The 20,149-nt window shown below is 49.2% G+C and overlaps 2 protein-coding genes across 2 annotated transcripts; both read right to left on the minus strand.

Moving 5' to 3' along the window:
- Positions 1–4,577: 4,577 nt before the first annotated feature.
- LOC308066890 (acyl-coenzyme A thioesterase 1-like) lies at positions 4,578–8,850 on the minus strand. The gene is made up of 3 exons (XM_080394817.1): positions 8,059–8,850; positions 7,189–7,391; positions 4,578–5,852 (listed from the first exon to the last, which is right to left on the minus strand). The coding sequence occupies exons 1-3, from the start codon at positions 8,528–8,530 to the stop codon at positions 5,250–5,252; spliced, it is 1,278 nt and encodes a 425-aa protein (XP_080250943.1). The 5' UTR covers positions 8,531–8,850; the 3' UTR covers positions 4,578–5,249.
- A 480-nt stretch (positions 8,851–9,330) lies between these two features.
- JMJD7 (jumonji domain containing 7) lies at positions 9,331–18,758 on the minus strand. Its single transcript, XM_080394818.1, has 8 exons — positions 17,772–18,758; positions 17,242–17,395; positions 16,146–16,399; positions 15,423–15,479; positions 14,919–15,014; positions 13,010–13,086; positions 11,760–11,919; positions 9,331–10,208 (listed from the first exon to the last, which is right to left on the minus strand). Exons 1-8 carry the CDS (start codon positions 17,836–17,838, stop codon positions 10,120–10,122), a joined length of 954 nt encoding a protein of 317 aa, XP_080250944.1. The 5' UTR covers positions 17,839–18,758; the 3' UTR covers positions 9,331–10,119.
- Between the last annotated feature and the right edge of the window lie 1,391 nt (positions 18,759–20,149).

Raw genomic sequence — 20,149 nt, forward strand, 5'->3', positions numbered from 1 at the left:
CAAGCCTAAATGAATAGAACATAACTCTTTTTTTTTTCTTTTTTTTTCTCTAAGTGCTATCCAGAGTCAGAGCCCAAGCACTTTTAGGTTTAATGCAAATTTTGCATGGACAATGTTTTGAGACTCTGAAAAACAGCGAGGTTTAGCTTTTCTGGTTTTTGTCCCAGACAATGACAAATGGCAGCAGTGAATGCTGCAAGGAGCTTTAGTTCACCAGAAATGTTAATTTTCCTTATAGCCAAACTTCAAACAAAGTATCACTTTCTCTGTACCTAATACTACATTTGGCTCAGATTCCAGTTCTGAATGACACGTATGGAGCACTAAAAAGTGCAGAACAGCAATTTTTCCTGAAATGGCAGAATTACATATTTCTTAGCAAAATACAGCAAAAAATTTTACTATTTTTATTTTGTCATCAAGTGTTGGTCTTATCCCACAGCTTGATAACAAATGATCTGATAACGTATTAGAGAACTGAGTAAGTTCTGATTTATTTTTTTTAAAAAAACCCACAACCAAAAAACCCAGTCCCCAACCATCTCTACACTTTCACGTCCACACAGGGAACAAAAACGGGGGATGTAGAAAGGTCACTTCTAAATTACACTGCGCAACATATACTCTCATCTGTCATTTCACTCCTGCCCTGTGGCCACGAAGCACCCTTGCCTGCAGAAGGTGTCCAGGGACAGATGCTGCTTCTCCTGGGTAAGAAGCTACTAGTGTTACCGGAGCACATTTGCACTGAGACCTCCTTGTTCAGCACAGCGCCCAGCAGAATTCCACTGAAGCCTCATTCTGCAGAGCCACAGTGCTCAATGCGCAGCTACGGTCTCAAAGAAGTTTCACCTCTCCTGTCCTGTGGTTCACTTTTCTCTAATAAAGGCGTTTTGGCTACTTTCATTTCACAGTTTCCTCCAGGTGATACTGTATGTGTATCAAAGCACTTCAGGATCAGCTTTAGCTGATGTTCATCTAAATACCTAACTGGACCTGGTACTTGCAGGTCCTCCAGTGAAGAACATCAAGAACTCCTTTCTTCCTCAGCTGTACACAGCCTAACAACACAAGGTCAAAGTATGGGCAAAGAACCCCATTAGCTTTTTCAAGAACCCTCAAGAAGTACAGAGGACACTGCCCCCCGCAGTGCCCAAACGTCTCCAAACTGTTGGGAGTCCCTGGAGCTTTTCAGGGGGGCTTACTGAGCAGATAGGACAGCAGGATGGAACCTAGTAAAGAAAGTCACCTGCGCTGTGATCCAAAAGCCCACACTGAAACGGGTAAGCTGTGTCCAAAGGTCTCACAGCGTGCAAACAGCCTGTGGCCTGCTTCAGGGACACCTAATTTAAAAAAAATAAGCCATATATGCTTCACATAACTTCGATTGCATTCCCCCCAATTATCTTAAATTCACAGGGTCTGGGCAATAAGGCTAAGGCAGAACTTAGAGACATTCCACCCAAAGGCATGCCTTTTCACGCTGCTTCTCTTCTTTTTTGGGTAGTCTCCTTGCTACATAGAGAGACCACAAGATGAACCCGAGCAAAAAAGGAAAATTTTAAGAATCCACTGGCAAATCAGCAACCCTTATTGTTGCCTGATTCCAACACAGCTAGGGAAATCATCCTGCCCCAAAAGCACACCACAGGATGGACTGTTCCCTTATAATGAATGTGTTTACAGAGGCCTACATGTGGGGGAATTGTTTCACAGTTTCTTAAGAGACTTGTCACAAACTTTTTCCGTTCTCATTCTCGTAACAGAAATGTAGTACAAAGTGCTAACCAAAGGCACGACTGATGTAAGCGTCAAGCCGAGATCTTTCTGCTCAAGCTAATCCTTCTGCACTCTATTTTATCTGAAGCATTTTCCAATTACAAGCAGATTACAAGAATAGCTTTCCCCATCCAATTTGTATTAGTTTTATCAGCTGAGCTTGGCGTAGGCTCTCTTTTGCAGCTAAAGGTCAATTATCTTTCATTAAGTAACAACTTTCACATTGTTCTTGATGTTGTCCGTACTCCATAGGCTTGGAGAAAATGTATGAAGCACCCTGACTCTACAGGCTGCAATTAGCAGAATTTTTGCTACTAACTTGGAAAAAATTGTGATCTTGGCTCCATTTGTCTAAATCATCTCTTCAGCAGAAGAAATGTTTAGTAGTCAAAGTCTTCAGCAAAATGCTGCAGAACATGCTCACGAACAGGCACAAGCATTTTACTGAAGCTAGGCCATTTCTAATTATTTTAAATGAGTCTCCCTCCAGTTCCCAGTTTCTATTTCCTGGAGGTAAGTTTCAAACCTGAGTTTAATTAAAAAAGGCCAGCTGACTTAAAAAGCATTCCCAGTGCAACTGAGTTTGCTGACATGTTTTCCTGTTCGCACGTGGCACAGAGCTGCTCAGCTGAACCAGTTTTTTCAGTCTTTCTTGGCAGCTACCACCCAAGTGATAAACAAAGGGCTTTTAATTGAGTAGCAAAGCTTTCACTCCAGGGCAGAGGAAACAAAGAGGTCCTGTCCTGTGTGGTGTTGTCACCAGGCAGCCCCCTCGACCCTCCGGTTTCAAGGCCGCTTATCCTTAACCCCGACTGCTGCATGTGACAACAGCACAGACCGTACGGAAGCACCCCTGGCCACACTGTGATGTACTGATGGAAAGGATTTTTCCTTTCAGTGGTAGTTTCCTACAGATACTGTATTTTCTCAGAAGCTCACAATTTTGTAATTTGAAACATAGATCTGTAATCTGCCCATTGGAGGTTGAGACAGTTTGCCTTCCCCCCAGGGGGGATTAAAATAGATGTGAGCTACCCCGCAGGCTGGAGAACAACCTGTTCTGCATAAGCCACACTACGCTCAGTAAAACAAAAGTACCTGTAGCACTAGTGCCCCAAGTCTCAGAAGAACATGGATCGATAAGCCAGGGGGTTTTGACTGCTTTAATAAAATAAAAAATAAATAAAAAAAAGAGGGAAAAGAAAACATCTCTTACTCAGATTGGACTGCTTAAATGTGTTTGACTTGCCCTGTTGCTGCCCCTTGCTCTTCCGCCACGTCCTACCGGCTCACTGCTCATCTGGAACAACCACAGCCCGCGAGGGGCACCCTGGACACAGAGGGGGCGAACAGAAACGAAGAGGTGACAGCACAGAACCTGGCGGACGAGCAGTGTGGGCGAGCAGGAGCCGGGGTACCCCCCACGGCTGGGAGGGCCGCGCTGAGCCCTGCGAGGCCCCGCGGGCTCCTTCTGGGCCGCCGCCGCTCCCCGCAGCCGAGAGCCCAGGGCAGGGCTCTGCCCTCAGCAGCATCCCGGCTCCGCAGGGCTCCTGGCCCGGGGGATCCGAATCCAGGGACCGCTGCTCCAGGGCACGTCCTGCTGCCTCAGCAAAAGGCAGAGACCTCCAGCTCCTGCTGGCTTCTGCGGTCAGAACGGGAGCCCCGACGGCTCCAGCCAGCAAAATTCACTCTGTTGATGCCACCCGACACCTAGAAAACGCCAGCAAGCTGCCGTGTGCCACTATCCCACAAAAGCATGAGGTCGATCGGAGCTGTTGCTGGCAGGTTTGGCCGTCAGTAACGGCTGGGATCACGCACACTGTCCCCAGAAGGCAAGGTCTGTCCTCTCTGAAGAGTGGCATTTCCCAGCTGTCACTGACCTGTCCACTACAGCAGCAAGACCACGGAAAGCCCGCTCCGCAGGGCTCCCGGGAGCTCAGCAGCAGCGGCGGCTTTATTCTTCCTCCCTAACGCAGGGGAGAGCTGACTTGTGGCATTCAAAAGCAGGTACGGAGCTGTACGGGTCCGGCTGGGCCCCAGAGCCGCCCTCACGGCGCTGCGCTCGCCCGGGGAGCAGGAGCGGCGGTGGCAGCAGGGCAGTCACAGTCGGTGCTTTGGCTACGGCCCAGCAGCGCTCCCGCAGCATCAAGGCTGTCTCTCCAGCATCCCCCCAGCAAGGGGCTGCGGGTGGGCAAGGTCCTGGCAGGGGACACGGCCGGGACAGCTGACCCAAAGTGACCAGCGGGATATTCCCTACCGTGTGGCCTCTGCTCAGATATAAAAGCTAAGAGGGAGGAGGAGGAAGAGGGGCATTTGTTATTATGACGTTTGCCTTCTGAGGCAACCACCACAGGCACTGAAGCCCTGCTTCCCAGGGTGCCGCCAGCCACCACCCGCTGATGGGAAGTAGGGAATAACATCTTTTGTTTTCCTTCGCCTCCACGTGCACGGCTTTTGCTATTGCTTCATTAAACTGCCTTTATCTTGACCCACAAGGGCTTTTTCCATCTTACCATGTCCCCCCCATTCTGCTGAGAAGAGGCACGATAGCGCAGCTTGGTGGGCACCAGGCACCCAGCCGAGGTCAACCCACCACACCTGTATCCCCCCATCTCGAGCACTGTGAGACCCCTGCTGCAAACCCCACCTCCCCTCCCTGGCAGGAGGCAAGGTCTGCACTTGAACTCTTCAGCCAGGCGCAGCAGCAGCTTGTGACCACACCAGGATTGCTGCCTGTGTATTTATAGGCATAAAGACGGTCGAAGGCTTCGTTCAGATACTTCCAAGCAAACGGTGCGTACACCCATACACACTGCATTTATTGAGTAGTGCAGCAGACACTTTACCCTGATGTGTAACTTATCTGGAGTCAGCAGGAGATACAACCAGCGTGACCTCAGTAAGATTCACTTCTGGGTTTTGAGGGACCAGCAATAAAATGTTATCACGGCACTTCAAAACAAGTCAGAAGAGTACCTCTTTGCTTAGCTGAGACCGGAACTGTCACAACCTTTTTACTAAGAAATGTGAGAAAATGACATACCAAGAAGAAAGGTGAGTGTACTAATGTGTTGCCCCAAGAAAGTGCCGTTTACATCTAGGTTCGTTAAAACTGGAAAACTAAACTATTCAAGGGAAAACTCCTCCTATGAGAGCATCCCCTGCTACAAAAGGAGACAGTCGGAGATTGAGGGCAACAATAGCCTCAGTACAAATGCAACGCACGTGATGGGATGACGGGTTTTCCTCAGGTGACTACAGCACATGGGCATATAAAATGGTGCCAATCTGCAGCGCAGCTGGGGCCAAAGACAACTAAAATTCAACTGGAAAATGGAAGGGGAATGAAAATAAACAGCTATGCAACAGTGGGGTTTAGAGGAGGGCAGGCCAGGAAACTTTTGATAAGTCTCCACGATTCAGTGAGAGCTGAAATACCAGCCCTGGTTCCCCATCTTTGACAGCTGCCTCTACATCTTACTCCTAGGGATGTCCGAGTCCACCAAGTGTTGCCAGAAGAAGGCCTGTATCCTGCGCCACGCGTCCTCTTGGGCTTTGGCATGCTCCCTCCACTGCCCTCCCCAGTGCACAAACACCCCAAGCACTTTGTGGATCGAAGCCTGGCACAGAGGCAAGTATGGTGGCTCCAAGAGGTGCCCCGCTCCAGAGTAGGAGCAGAACTCTACTTCCCGTCCATACTGCCGAAGGCGCTGGACAGCATCCCGGCAATAGAGGTCACTTTTCCAGTTCATGTCATCCAGTCCGGACAGGAAGAGGAACTTAGCCGAGGACCTCTCCATGGGAATGTGGCAATCCCAAGTCGCGGGGTCCCTGTGATCATGTAGGACATCTGAAAAATCTACTAGGCCAGATTCGTCCCTGGTCTTCATCCTCCCCAAATCATACGGGTGGGCAGGAAGAGTGAAACCATCCCCCTGCAGGGGAATTAAGCTATTAAACCCGCTTCCAGATATGCTGACAGCTGCCTTGATGCCAGGTAGAAACGTGGCCATGGAAAGGGCTAGATCAGCTCCTTTAGACAAGCCCAAAACACCGATCCCTGTGGCTTTCACCTGAAACACAGTTATGAAAACAACCGTTATCAGCTACTCCTCATTTCCTGGGCTGACATAACATCTGCCGTCCTGCCTCCTCACTCCTCACCCAACTAAGACCACCCAACATTTTACCCCTCCCCTCCCTCTGTTCAGGTTATACCGCTCCTGTATCCATCCCTTTGCTGAGCCTCCACAAGAGTGACCAGGAATTCTAAAGCTCCTCAACATTTTCCCTCCTGTAACACTTTTTCTTCCTTGTGACCTCTATAGACAAAGCCTCTCTGCTCCCTTCCCATCCCAGCTAGACCCCTGCTCTCAGTATTGTTATTTTACTGCTCCTGTCTCCAAACCTCCTCAGTCTTCTCTCTTCAGGTCTCCTTTGGAAAACCACTTTTTCATGGGTTTACCGGCACCGATTTTCTTTCACGCTACTGTTTTTTTGACACTCTCCTACAGCTGACCTGTTCTATCTTCTGCTCTGTCTTTGAACACAAGGTTCATTACACCAAAGGCCGAGTAAGCCCAATAACTGTTTAAAGTGACTTATTTATAGTGAAGGCTCTTTGCACCAAATTGGTTCTGTAATACGTGTCTTGTAAGGAGTTTCAGAGCTCTGTGAGAAAAAAAGACAGACAAGCAAGGCTGAATTCTGCTCTCACACTGGCTACGTTCCTGTTGTCCACATGCTAGAACATAAGTAACTTTGTGAAATGAATATCACATTAAGTAGCACTCCATTCAAAGTTTAAATGCCACTTGATTTCTCTTGGTCTCTTTCGATTTAAGTATGATGATATATTGCTATAAAGTGTCTTTCCCATCCTACATACTTGTTCAAATACAGCTGCAGCTTCTTAAGACATGGCGCACTCTCCAGTGCCACAACTGTGAGGGATTCTGTTACAGCGTTTTACTACTGTCTTGTGAAACTTACTTGGAATCAAAGCCTGTAACATCGCAGAAAGAGTAGAAAAGGTCAATGGGCCTTTTTTCCTTCTAAAATCTTGACAGATGCAAAAGTGGGGAAAAAACCTAAGATTTCCTGCTTAAGCAGTTTTGTGCTTCTCATTCAGGACGTGCTTCGATTTGATCTTACAAAAACCACTGGGTTTAGCACAACAGCCCCCTATGGACTGTTGCAAGACACTGTGCAAAACCAGCTACCCAGCTACTTGCAAAACTAGAGTTGAGGCCCGTGCTTTTCCCTCTCTCACATCACGCTGTATTTCCCGCAACCCTGTCTCCTTCTAACATCTCCGAAACTTAGATTCATTCAGTGGCGTACAGCATTGCAACTAGAAAACCAGAAAATAGTTTCCAACAGGAAAAGCACCGTTAATTTGTCTCTCACCTGTGGCTGCTTCCGCAAAAAGTTCACAGCTTCCTCAAAATAACTCAGTTCAAGAACGTCTGGCATAGCTGGGAGATCTTCAAAGGCCATGTAGGCAAGAGCCAGCGTCACGAAGCCTCTGCTAGCCAGGAGACTCGCTCTGTACTCAACAAGACCTCCTCCCGATCCATACAAATCAATAAGTCCAGGGAATGGACCACGTCCTGCAACGAAAGGTGTGCGTGTGTATATATGTAATGAAAGAGAAAAGCGTCTGTGGTTGTCCTTTCAGTAGTGCCCCCTCGGCGTGCACCAGGACAGCAGGTATCGGAAGGAAATCATGCTCCGAAGCTTTCCATGGAGGTTGCCATTCTCGGGCACACACATAGAGTCACTGTAAGAACAAGAATGTGGATACTCTCTCTCTCTTAGCAACTCCTTACAGCAGGTTCCCACGCTGGGCATCCTTCTCCCACCATGAATTTCAGCTGACGTTGCCCGGATGTGCCCAGGCCAGTGGGTTCCCGTGAGCAAACAGTATCGCTGCATCAGCCGCGCCTCATTAGGAGCTGTGCTAGCAGGTTTTCCAGGGAGGGAATTCTCGGGATATGAAATGCACCCACAAGTGCCAGCACTGACCTGCGCCAATCCAGTCGTCAGCGTGATCTGGGTAACTACCCCTGGGTTTCTCAGTTCTCCTCCTGCAGCCACAGGACCTTCTCGCTCCGCTGCTGCTCTGCCCATCCTTACAGCCAGGCTGCCCTTACGGGATGCAGTGCCACAGCAGCTGCAAGGGACTTTGTACTCACATGGAGCAAGACACCTAAGCACTGCCCAAGGAATGCAAACTGCAATTCACCCAAGGAAAACCAGAACCGAGTGAAAACTCACCAGGAGGGAGGAAGAGGGTTGCTTTCAGACGACCTTCTCTGACTGAAATCCTCTTCACCCCCTCTCCCAAAACCCATCGCTCGTTGGTGCATTTTCCCAGCAAGCAGCTCGTGTCCCCGTGGCCCTCGTACACCTCCAGGTCCACGCGGAAAGGGGTCAGGACGTTCCTCTTTGCCAGGCGCTTGTAGGGAGCTTCAGCCCGCAGAGACCAGAGCAGCCCCATGGGCTCCACGCCCCGGTAGCTGCCCCCCAGCGCCGGGGAGCGGCCGAGGTCCAGCTCGCCGCTGCTGCCCGCTCTGTAGCGGGCGCGGGCTTCGAAGAGCTCCCCGCTCTCGTCCCGCAGGCTGGCGCGGAGGGTGACGGGCTGCCACGGCGCGAGACCCGCCACGCGGACCCGCACGGGGTCATCCAGCAGGCAGCGGGGGGCAGGCGGCCCCGCCACCGCCACCGCCACCGCCGCCGCCTCCGCCATCCCAGCGCCCGCGGGGCCGCCCGCCCGCTCCAGCGGCTGCGGGAGGCACCGGGCTGCCGGGGCCGGCGCCCAGCGATCTCCGGCCGAAGTCCAGCGGCCCCGCCGTGACAGCTTCCTCCGCCCGCCCGGCCGCGCTGCTGGGAGCCGTAGTTCCGCGCTGCAGCGAGCCGCCGCTGGCTCCGGCCTGCGGGGACGGGGCTAAAGGCCAAGGACACGAACTGATCCTCCCGTCGCCTTCCCCGAGCGGGCAGCCCAGCGTCAGCTGCAGAACTGGCTCGGGCGCCTCGGCCAAGGCGCAGCGCACGCAAACAAGCCAGGGGGCCTGCAGCAACCCAGCCGCCAAACCAGGCCTGCCCTTCATCGCTCTCCAGCTTCCAGTCACTGCTGGACAAGCACCAGAAGGGAAAATGATGCTTTATGCCCTAACTGTGTTTCTTTGAAAACCAGAAGAAACAAAGATTAAATTTTTCTTCCTAATAACCCATCTTGTCTAAAGGGTATCTGCATTTTCCTAATTAACATGTGGAAAATACAACACACACACACCCTTGCTAATGTTTCAACGGAACTGCTTGAAGATTTGACCATAAATACCCACTTTCTGTTTTCACAGACAACAACCCCACCTTTCTGCAAAGTTTGTGTATTTAACAGCCTTCTAGTCCTACCCAGAGGGGCTGGGCCAGCCAAACAGTCTCATCCAGTTCCATGCCAATGCACCAGGAAGGTAATTGGTATTTTTTTCAATTCACTTTACAATTGTAATTTTGTAAAAAAAAAAACCCAAACCAAACAACAAAAACATTTTGTAATATTTATTTTATTGTAACATTTTTTTATTTTTGTAATATTTTTGTAATTTTCTTTCTAAGATCTCAGAAACTTAGATGCATTCAGTGGCATACAGCATTGCAACTAGAATAAAAAAAAAAAAAAGCCACAAAAAATTTGTAATATTTTAATAATAACATGGAAAACAGCCAGCACTGACATCCTCCTAGATATCCTCCAGCCACCACACCACTTGAAAAAAAAAGAAAGAAATTAGTACAGAAATAAGTTTTTAAACTGGCCTTTTATTGCAGAAGTAGTAATTTCTCCCCATCAAAACACCACCGCTGCTGAATGCAGTGAATTACAACTGGACAGGACTTTTGCCCCAGGCAGAGTGCGTATGTTGGACTGATGCAGCCTGATGCGCAGGTGGGTGGCAGAGCGGATTCCTCGTCGTCTGCTTGGTTTGTTATGAAAACAATCTGTAGATCCGAACAAACCGTCATGGCTTCTGTTTTCAGATTTCCAAAACCTGGATTGCCTCTCGCTTCAAATTTCATTTTGCTCACCATCACTGAGGCAACATGTCAAGACCTAAAAATATTATTATCAAACCTTCCACTTACAAGCCCAAAACCCTCGCCAACTGATCTGGGCTCTGAAAGCGAGCAGAACAGCCATGACCTGCTTGACAGATGGTGTTGAGGATAATTTACTGTTCAGTTCCTTCCACTTGAATCATGCTTGTACTCCAGCCACAGATGCCAATAACTGTACCACATCAGAGAGATCATAGCTCGAGTCTCCCGCCTCTGCTACAACACTTCCACGGCCTTTGTGAGGCAATCTAGTAGTTGATAGTAGCTGTACTTAAGGTCATATTCCATGTCATACCAATAATTCACTGAGGGGACAAGAAAAAGGAAAAACATTTCTAAGGCTGGAGTGTAATGATTTACAAATGTATTTACAGACTGTTCTACACGGTTCGGCTAGTACAGGCTTCTCCTTATTACTGACTGGACTTTGAAATGAGAAGATCTTTGACTACAGCCAAAAATAACACAAGCAAACATTAAAGCTCTTTACTAGTGCTGCCAATGCAACTCTGTCATAACCCAAACCAACTCCTCTTCAGACTGTACTGGGGGCTCCTTGGAGCAGAAGCTGGAAAGTGTTTAGGAACAGAAAACGCATGCTTCTATTTAGGCCAAAAATACCCAATATGCTGCGAAGTTTAATATCTGGATAGGAACCCCTCTTCCTCTGAGTGTGTAAAGGATGGCAAATTCACCACTACTTCACAGTGGGCACCAATCAGACAAGGCTTTAATTCTGCTTCTAATTTTAATTTTGGTGTATGTGTCCTAGAAAAAATAAGCCAAGCAGTATAATATCGCACCAACGGTTCTTGGAGGAGGATATGCTCTAACTTCAGATGTTCACTGGACCAACAGACTAAAGGCCAAATAAACTCATCAACTATTTAGCATTTCTGGCAGACAGAGAAAAGGAGAGTGGCTGGGGGCTTGCAACTGGAAACAACTCTTTTAAGGACCGATGCAGCACTACTGGGGAAAAAGAATCAGAAATAGTGCTTTACCGCTAGCTTGCCTTTTTATCACAGTGTTGCAAATACTGGGGGAAAAAAAAGGGCTTGCAATATTTGCAGTGTTACACAAATGTTCTAAATACTCTATTTACTCTTCCAGGGCAGATGGGATTACTCCAGGTAAAGGACAGCAAACACTTCCTCAAACCTTGCAAAACTTGCAAATCACACTTTGCACCATCCCTGCCCCTCCACCAGATGAGCACTGCTTGAAATTCTGAAACTCCCTTGGGGAAGGGAAAAAAAGAAAAAAGACAGAGATGATGATAAACGCTACAAAGAAAGAGATGACAAGACTTTTGATAAGTGCAGGAGAGCAGTAACACAAGTGTAGGCTCATTAGCAAGGCAAGAGACTGGGTCAGAGCAGATTCCAGCTCACATGACAAGAGACTACCTTCTGTGTTGTGTCTACATCCATGCCTAGAACTCATACACTTTCTGGTTTCCTTTTCTTCTCCAGATCCTTTTTTGCTGGTGTGATCAAAGCACACAAAACACACAGTTTCCATAACCAGTTTGCAGTTAGCGGGCTAGGCAGGCAAACTGTTTAGCTCCACGTCATAAACAGGAACTGCATCGTGATCACTGAATCAGCTATCCTTCGACAACTAGAAAGGCCCTTCCTTCTGCTACATCCCTAGCACTTGCCAACAATGCTATGAATTTACAAGCAAAACGGACTGCAAGGCGTTAGCCCCATGTGCCAAGATCATTGTTTCCTCCCGAGGAGAAGCAGACGATCTTAAAGGGATCTTTGGTCCCAGTTATGCTTTGCTGTGGGACATCTAGCTGCACGGTCACCACCGTTCAAACACGCATCTGGAACTGCTGTGTATTTTACCTGCTATACAGCCATGTGATTGCTGCACGTGATGGAACCAGAGAGAAGGCAGGTATAACATCTCACCAGCGTTCACTGTACACTGCAAAGGCTTTGCCTTAGCATACTCTGGATACTGTTCCAGATTCGGGTTCAAGGGGTCCAGGGGGATCCAGGGCACCTAAAAGCAACGAAGTATGCATATGGTATGGACCCTGGCAAAAAATTCCAGCAAGATGCCAGAAAAACAACTGCCAACCAAACCTATTAAGTTACAAAACATTTATTTTTGCCTCACAAAACATGTACAGCCACACAGCTTTCTACATTCCACTGGGAATAGGTCAAGGATGCAAAAATTTGCCTCCTTCAGTGAAGCATTTCTAATCAGGGAAAAGGTGCCAAATGTCAGCCATGAAATTTCAGCCTCGTGACACACTTTCAAAAACACTTCCAGCCCCTTAAGTCACTTATTCCTCCTACATTCAGTACACGAGTATTTTATCTGCACCGCTCTTTTTAGAAATTCTTCTTCTAAAGCTCTCTGGTCTAATTTTATTCCCAGCAGCTAAACCCCCCTTTCTGCTGGGAAATCCCTCTTGCCTGCCTTCATTTCTTCTACACCCTGCAGTGTCACAACCCTCAGCACTCCACCGTACTCCATTACAGGCATGTTCCCATCAGATTCCATGAGCACCACTCTGGAAACTCAGAAAAAGCCCCAGCTGAAGTTCAGCTGTAGCATTGGTCACACACTGCAGAGGCAAAAGGGGAGAGAAGAAACAAAAAGCTACCAAGCTTTTGTAAAGTGCCTCCAGATGTATACATTTTAATCAAATAAATACTGCTACTACTAAGAAAACACAATTTACTCACTGAGACAGATATTTTCTTGCACTGGGTGATACTGCTGTAGAGCAAAATCTAGCCCCGAGTAGAGGGCCAAAAGAAAGCAAATGCAGGAGTCTCTTTCAGTCTTAATGAAAATAAATTCCTCATTGTTGACTTATTTAAAAGTCCTTTACTGGATCTATTTAAGTTTGGTGCAAGGAAGATAGTTTATGGTATCAATGGTTTCAGATGTGCAGTAAAAAGTCTTTTCTGGAGGCTGGGTATCCTTTGCAAACAGTAAAACACCAGTGAAATACCTGGGCACTCTCTTTGCAGCAATGAAGGATTCCTAAATATCAATCAATATGCTCAGTTTAAGGGTTCAGCAGTGCCCAAAACAGTCTTTACTGTATCAACTGTGTTCTCCATATGCTTTTTACCTTATCTGCGTTCTTCTCATCCACAATTTCAAATGACCCATCTTCTGATACCTGGTAGGTTGCTGGCTGATAGAGCTCTGAAACCACAGAAGGAATTAAATGACACAACTCAGCGTGGTACTCAAGAGAAACTAATGGCAGGGCATCTCACACTTTCACCAACTGCAAGAAAAATTAAGACAAAACCATTTTCAACTTACTGTCCTCACTGTCCTTCCCTTTATCCATTTCAAATTGTAACCAGTTTCTTAATTTTTATTTTTAAGTCAGTCTGAATACTGAACTGCCTTCCTGTTTGGAATTCCAACCTTCTTTCTTCACAGGAATTATTCTCCTCAAAATCCATTTTAATCCTGGTCTTATTTTGTTCCAGTAACTGTCTTGTTTCCCTTTTGCAAGTCACAAATGCATCCCTGACCTGCACATTGTTCTATATCCTGGCGTTCCTTCTTCGGTCAGTCTAGCAAGACAGCACCCGCAGGAGTTATTAGTGACTTATGGCCAGCCTTTCACTCCTAATTCCATCCAACAGGGCTCATCAGCTGCTTCAGATACTGTAGGCAAGCTGCCCTTCTTGCATTGATTCAGCATGTGTGGTTTTCTAAGCCCTGCCTTGAGAGAGTTTCTCTCCTAGCCTGATGTTCAAAAAATGGAGTCATCTTTTTACTACACACTATCAAACATAGGCGTTATCTCTGTTTTACCAAGTACTACTCATATAACATACATGTTTCATCCATTCACATACATGTGTTTCATCCATTCACATACATGTGACACCATCTCTCCTGTAAGGACAGGCTGAGAGCGCTGGGGCTGTTCAGCCTGGAGAGGAGAAGGCTCTGGGGTAACCTTCTTGTGGCCTTTCAGTATATAAAGGGGGCTTATAAGAAAGACAAAGACTTTTTTTACCAAGGCCTGTAGTGACACGGCAAAGGGCAATGGTTCCAAACTGTGAAAGGGTACATTTAGACTGGATGGAAGGAAGAATTTTTTTTATGATGAGGGTGACGAGGCGCTGGCAGAGGCTGCCCAGGGAAGCTGCGGGTGCCCCCTCCCTATAAGTGTTCCAAGTTCAGGCTGGACGGGGCTTTGAGCAGCCTGGTCTAGTGAATGGCAGGGGGCATGGACTAGATGATCTTCCAGGTCCCTCCCAACCCAAACTGTTCTACCAGTCTATGATTTCAAGGTGTGTAAACAAAATAAAACAAAACAAACAAAAAAATACTGTAGCCGCATGCATATCTAGGCAAAATTATATTAGTGTCATATAGCACTCTGCATTTGCTTAATTTGATGGTTTGAAAGTCAAGGAATGGGAAAGTAAAGTCTTCTTTTATGACGTATAAAGTTAAGCTGTCCACCTTCCAGACACTGCAACATAGCATACTGCTGCACACATAGGAAAGCAACCCAAAGAAACAGAGCAAACTGAAGAAACAGAAAACAGGCAATGCGAAGTAATGCTGCCGTAAGAATCTCTTCTTTAATTTCTTCAGTTTTCAGAGATTCAGTTAGTAACTTTGGTATTTCATTAAATTACAGCTTACTTTTCAGCTTCTTGGCTTTCTTCCTAAAGAATTAGCAGGAAGAATCCAAACCTGCAAAACGTCAAAGCTGACATGCTACAATACTGACAAGATACTTAAATAATTTAAATATTCTAAAGCTGAAGAGACTGCCGTATCAATGAACCTATTACTGTATAGGACTGGAAAACTTGACCTCAGAGTCATGTTTATGTTGCAAACTACCTGCAGCACAGAACAGAAGAGATTTCTGTTCACACTGGAAAGCGTAACACTGCATAAGCATCAGAACGTTATCTCTGCTTCCCTTTTCGTATCCTTCAATATTTTAGTCTCTCCTCTTTCCAGCCTCCAGACATATGGCACAGTAAATCATGTACCATAGGGGATGAAGGGACGGTCACTCGGTGGATGCAGTAGGAAATGCTTCTTTCCAGATATCACACAGTACAAGTTCTCATAATGATCCTTATGTACTAGGATTGAGAAAAAAAGACAGGCGGAGAAAGAGAGAAAATCAGTGTTATTTCCTGCTTTACACCAGAAACTACAGCAAACTGAAAGCATCAGCTTGTCCTCTTACTACCAGGCTGCTCCTTCCTGTTGCGGCCAGCAGCAGTGGAAAGGAACAACACATGTTGTAGCAAATGTATTCAACAAAGCCAATTAGGGCCTCGCCTGACACAACGCCAGGCAGACGCACCCAGTGACACGGCAGCGAGAGGCCGCAGCAGTGCAGGAGAGCAAACGCAAAGAAGCACATTAAAGTAGAACTGCCTTGTCAGAAAAAACACACAGCCCTACTGCGCCACCAACCCAAGACAAGCCCGCTTAAACGTATGCTGAAGGCACACAGCAGACCTACAGCACCGTGCAATACGTACAAGATGTCACAGCAGCCGATTCCCCAAGCCAGAAATTCACAGCATCAGGCTTCCTCCCTGTATGGTTAGGGAACAGAGAAATGTTGTCAACTAAAAAAGAATTTTAAGCATCACACTCAAAAGAGTTTGAGATAATTTTCTGCCAGATTCTGCCCTTTACCTTCCTCCGTAACTATGACAGGTTTCATTGCAAATAGCACCACGATCAACAGCAACCTCCTCCTGCGCTGGAAGCCACTTTAGTGCCCATCAGACTTCACAACATCATGTTACCCAACCCCAAACTGACAGTTACGATCCTGTTTCTGTGTTTTGAATCCTTAAGGCTTAGCTCACAGAGAAAGTGAAGCACCTCTACACACAGTTGCAAAAGGAGATTGAGCTCACAGTAAGTAGTTTTCATCGACATTTTAAGGAAAGGCATGCTGCAAAATAGAAGGCAACTGAAACAGAACAGCATAATACTGTAATTTTACCAAAGGAGGTGGGGGCTGCGTGTTGTTCCATTTGTTATGCTGCTCTTGGTAGCAACAGCATGAACTTGAGTCAAAAGATGACTCTAGATCAGTGAAAAGCCACTATACCAAGAGAAGCGCTATATGGCACTACCAAACTGAACTGTGGCGTCCAGAAATAGAACAAACGCTCACCACATACCTAGCAAGACTGTTTCAAAGCTCCATACAAAACATTTATGGACTGCAGAAGGAATAGTAGGTTTACCAAGTGCCTCGCTCATCCACGGTATGTCAGGCTGCACATCACAAACAAGTTCAGGAAACTCCTCAGTGAGGTTTGAACACTGCTTCTGCACATAGAATACGTTGGGAGAGGTCACTTTCTTCTCGACAATGTCCAAAAAGTCCGTGAACGGCATTCGGCGCTCCTCTGGCATGACAAACCTGTCCTGAAACACTGCATCTGCATAACCGTTTGGTGTTACTGCCACAGACACCACCTTGGGACCTACTACCTCCCTGCAAAACAAATCAAAGGTTTACAGCCAGACCTGCAACTGGCCTGTACACTGGGCACCAGTTATTTTGAAAACATTTCTCAGGCAGCAAACATAAGCAGCCTAGCGTCCCACAGCCGAGTGTCGCTCAGCTAGACTCTCTACTGTCTGGGGAGGACTCTGGTGTTCTGCTCCGACTGCTCCCTGGTAAGGCCGCTGCTGTATCTTTTGCCTCCGTGAACCCTCTCCCGCCCGACAAGCGAGTTTGCCAAGGAGCTCCCTCTTCCTCTGTGCAGGCAGAGGGGCCCTTCAGCTGCTTCTCCTCATGTATGGTGGTGGAGCTTGATATTCACAGGACCACTCAACCCAGCCAAATCTGCGTGGCCACATGTTCAACAGCAACTGAGGAGAGGGAGGGGGGCAGGCAGGGACGGACAGACACACCACATGGCCGACAGCCCTTAGTTCTGCAGGAGATTTAGCTTTAAACCCACAGATCCGGGTCTTACCCACAGGGTTTAGGTCTAACCATAAATCCCCTCTTAAATAAGTTTTCTTTGAAAAGTCTCATCATTAAAAAGCCTTTTTTTTTTTTTTTTAAGCAAGGTGCGCTCCATCGCAAACAAGCCAGCACTCCAGCCGGGCTGCCGAAGGCCCGGGCGGCGCGCGGCAGGGGATGGGTGCTGCCAGCCAAAATGCTCGCCCGTACCGCACCCCAGCCGGCCGGGCTGGGCCTTTGCGGGAGCAAATTTCTGCCGCTTTGGCCAGGCCGACCACCTTCACCCCGAACCCCAGAGGAGCCTGGGCGAATCCTGGGGACGAGAGCGAGGCCCAGCCGCCCGGACCGCCGCGGCCGGTGCATACCTGAGGTAGGCCGGCGCCCACCGCTCCAGCGCCGGCCAGTGCCCGAGGGCGTTGCGGATCACGCAGGGCTTGTTCGGGGCCACCCACCCGCGGTAGAACTCCAGCGGGGACGGGGCCCCGTCAAGGCAGGGCACGGACTGCGGCCACCCCAGCTCTGCGCGGCAAACGGCTCCGCTCAGCCACGGCCAGCGCCCTCCGCGCACCGCACCGCGGGCCCGCGCCCCCCCCCGGCCCCACCCCCCGGCCCCCCGGAGCCAGCGCGGCCCCGGGCCCAGGCGCTCCCTCACCCCGGGGCTGCGCGGGAGGGGCCGGGGCCGCCCCACGGGCCCCTCCGGGCCGCGGGAGCCTCGCGCAGGCGCTACGTGAGCGGCAGAGGCGACAGCGCCGCGGCGGCTGCGGGACCCTGCCCAGGGCCCCGGTCTCACGGGACGAGCAGCTGCAGGCGCCACTTGCGGCCCGCAGCAGCCCCGCCGCCGCCCCCGGGCCCTGCCTCCCGCGGGGGTCCCCCGGGCCCTGCCCGCCCCGCTCACCGCGGGCCTCCCCCGGGAAGGCGGCCAGGCACTCCCGAACGGCCCGCAGCGCCGCGCCCGCCGCCATGACCGCCCGGCCCCGCCCCCGGCCCCGCCCCCCGGCAACGACTGGCGCGGCTCGGTACCGAACGGTCACATGTTTATTGAAACGGTTTAAGACACGGGAGTACAAATGGATACAGAGTTAAAAACAGCTCCGGGGGAGCCTCACAGTGCAAAAAAACCCCAACGAACGATCTTAATTATTTCTTTCCAAATAATAAGAATAAAAAGAGAGAGACATTTTAAAGGATTATTAACCTAAAGCCAAAAGTATAAACCCGCACATTTATAAATAAAGCAGAAGAGGATTTTTTTTTTAATTTTTTGTTGTTTTACATGGAAGCGCGGCAGGGGGGCTCCATCCGCACGCACGAGTTTACCGAGGGTGCTTAAATACCTGTATTTCTGCGTTTGTTTTTTTCCCTTATATATAATTATATACATATTCTTTCTTCTACAAAGCCCCAAGTTTGTACGTTTCTGCTCCCGGAAAGAAGCATCCCCGACTCCTCGGCGCGGCCTGCCAGCCCGGGGGCTGGGGGGGCTCCCTCGGGAAGGGGAGGACAACCTGAGAGGGGACGAGAGAGCCCCCACGGGCAGAGCCGCCAGCCGTCCGGGGGCAAGGGGTGCGCTGGCCGCCCTGCCCGCTGCACCGCCCCGGGGGGCACAAGAACGTGGGGGTAGGGGGGGGTGGGGGGGTCGGCGGACCCGGGGGTCCCCACTTGGAAAGCAACGCTATTTACAGGACAGTAACAAACCAACAGCAGCAACAAATCAAAGCCAACAGCTACTCTCATTTCCACCAGGAAGGCCAGGGTGGCGGGAGCGGTACGTATGTAGGCCCACATGATGCTTCCAGGCATTCTGCGAAGCACAGAGCCTGGCCTCATGCCAGCGGCCCCGCAAGGGGCTCAGGCCCCTTCACCCACCAGCTGCTGCCCAGGGACCCCCGGCACCCAGGGCCACCCAGGGACCCTCACACCCCTGTGGCACCGGGTGCAACGGAACCCACGCAGCTACATCCCCCATCCTCTGCAAACGGGGATTTCTAGGAACACTTCCTACTGCCAGCAATAGGAAGTTAGCAGGGAATCGAGCTGGAACAGTCTCAACCAACAAAGAGCAACACTGCTTCCTCAGCAGCAAACCTGTGGCACCAGCACCCCTTCCCCTGGGCCTCTGCTACTCACCCCCCCACAGCCAGGCCTCGGCCAAACGGCACACAACTTCGCCATTTCAGAAAAAAACACCCTCTCAGAGGACAACAAGCGAAGAAACAAGAGGCCCAACAGACCCTGTTTAAACACAAATACGTTCCAATTCCTTCCACAATTAGAGATCACCATCTCGGGCCTAACGCTACTTTCCCCAAGCCTTTCTGCACTGTATTTTTCACAGGCATTGGCCAAACGGCGTTTCTCAGGCCAAGGCCATCTCTACCGCTACTCTGGTTTCACACATGTCCTACACATACTAGTCTATTTTAAACTACGCAACCATCTTCCAGCTGATCTACTTGCCCAACACTTCTCTCACCATCATTCTGATCAGATTTAACCTCTGGTTTCCCACACACAGCTGTGACCCCACACAAAATCCATTCCAGGAAGCAAAGCCCGCTTGGATCAGTCTAAAAATCAGATTTTGCTTCATGCGACTCATTTCCAAAGAGCTTTGTTTCATACCACCACACCAGCAGTTGTTGCTCTTTACCTTAACGGGAATTCCATTCTCGCCACTGGCTCTTCTGTATGGCCTCTGACCCTTTTTGTCACTATCTCAGTTTAAATAACAAAATGGAGTAAGATTGCACAGGGAAGTAGTGTAAAGGACCCTCAACCCGTTATCACCGGTACCAAAAGATACCTGGGTTGAAGGGACTGCTATTTTACCTGAGTGTCTTGTGGCCCCAGTACAGCAAGAAATCTCCCACGCACTAGGACGTATGTTCACAGTCTGAAAGTGGAGGAACTAATCGCCTCAAAAGCTAGCTTGACCCACGCTAGCTCCGTCACAGACCCAACATGACTGCCATCACACATTCCACTCGCAGCACCTCCAGCACACCTTTTCACTCAAGGAGCCTGCCAGAAATTTGCCCTCCAGTTTTCAACGCGCCTGCCCTTGCAAAACCTCTCCGTGCAAGAGAAGCTGCCCACGGGACCTCGCACACCGGCTGACTCTGCACCGTGCAACGCTGAGACAGGACCAGGAAATAATGGTTTTGAAGTTTCAGTACAAGCCCACGGAAGGAAGGGTTAGCAAGGACACCTGAAACGTGATTAGGCAAATTTAAATTACAGGCAGAAGCAGCCGGAAAGCTCTCAAAGTGCTCC

The sequence above is a fragment of the Falco punctatus genome (genome assembly GCF_963210335.1).
Source record: "Falco punctatus genome assembly, chromosome: 7".
In the NCBI taxonomy this organism is placed as follows: Eukaryota; Metazoa; Chordata; class Aves; order Falconiformes; family Falconidae; genus Falco; species Falco punctatus.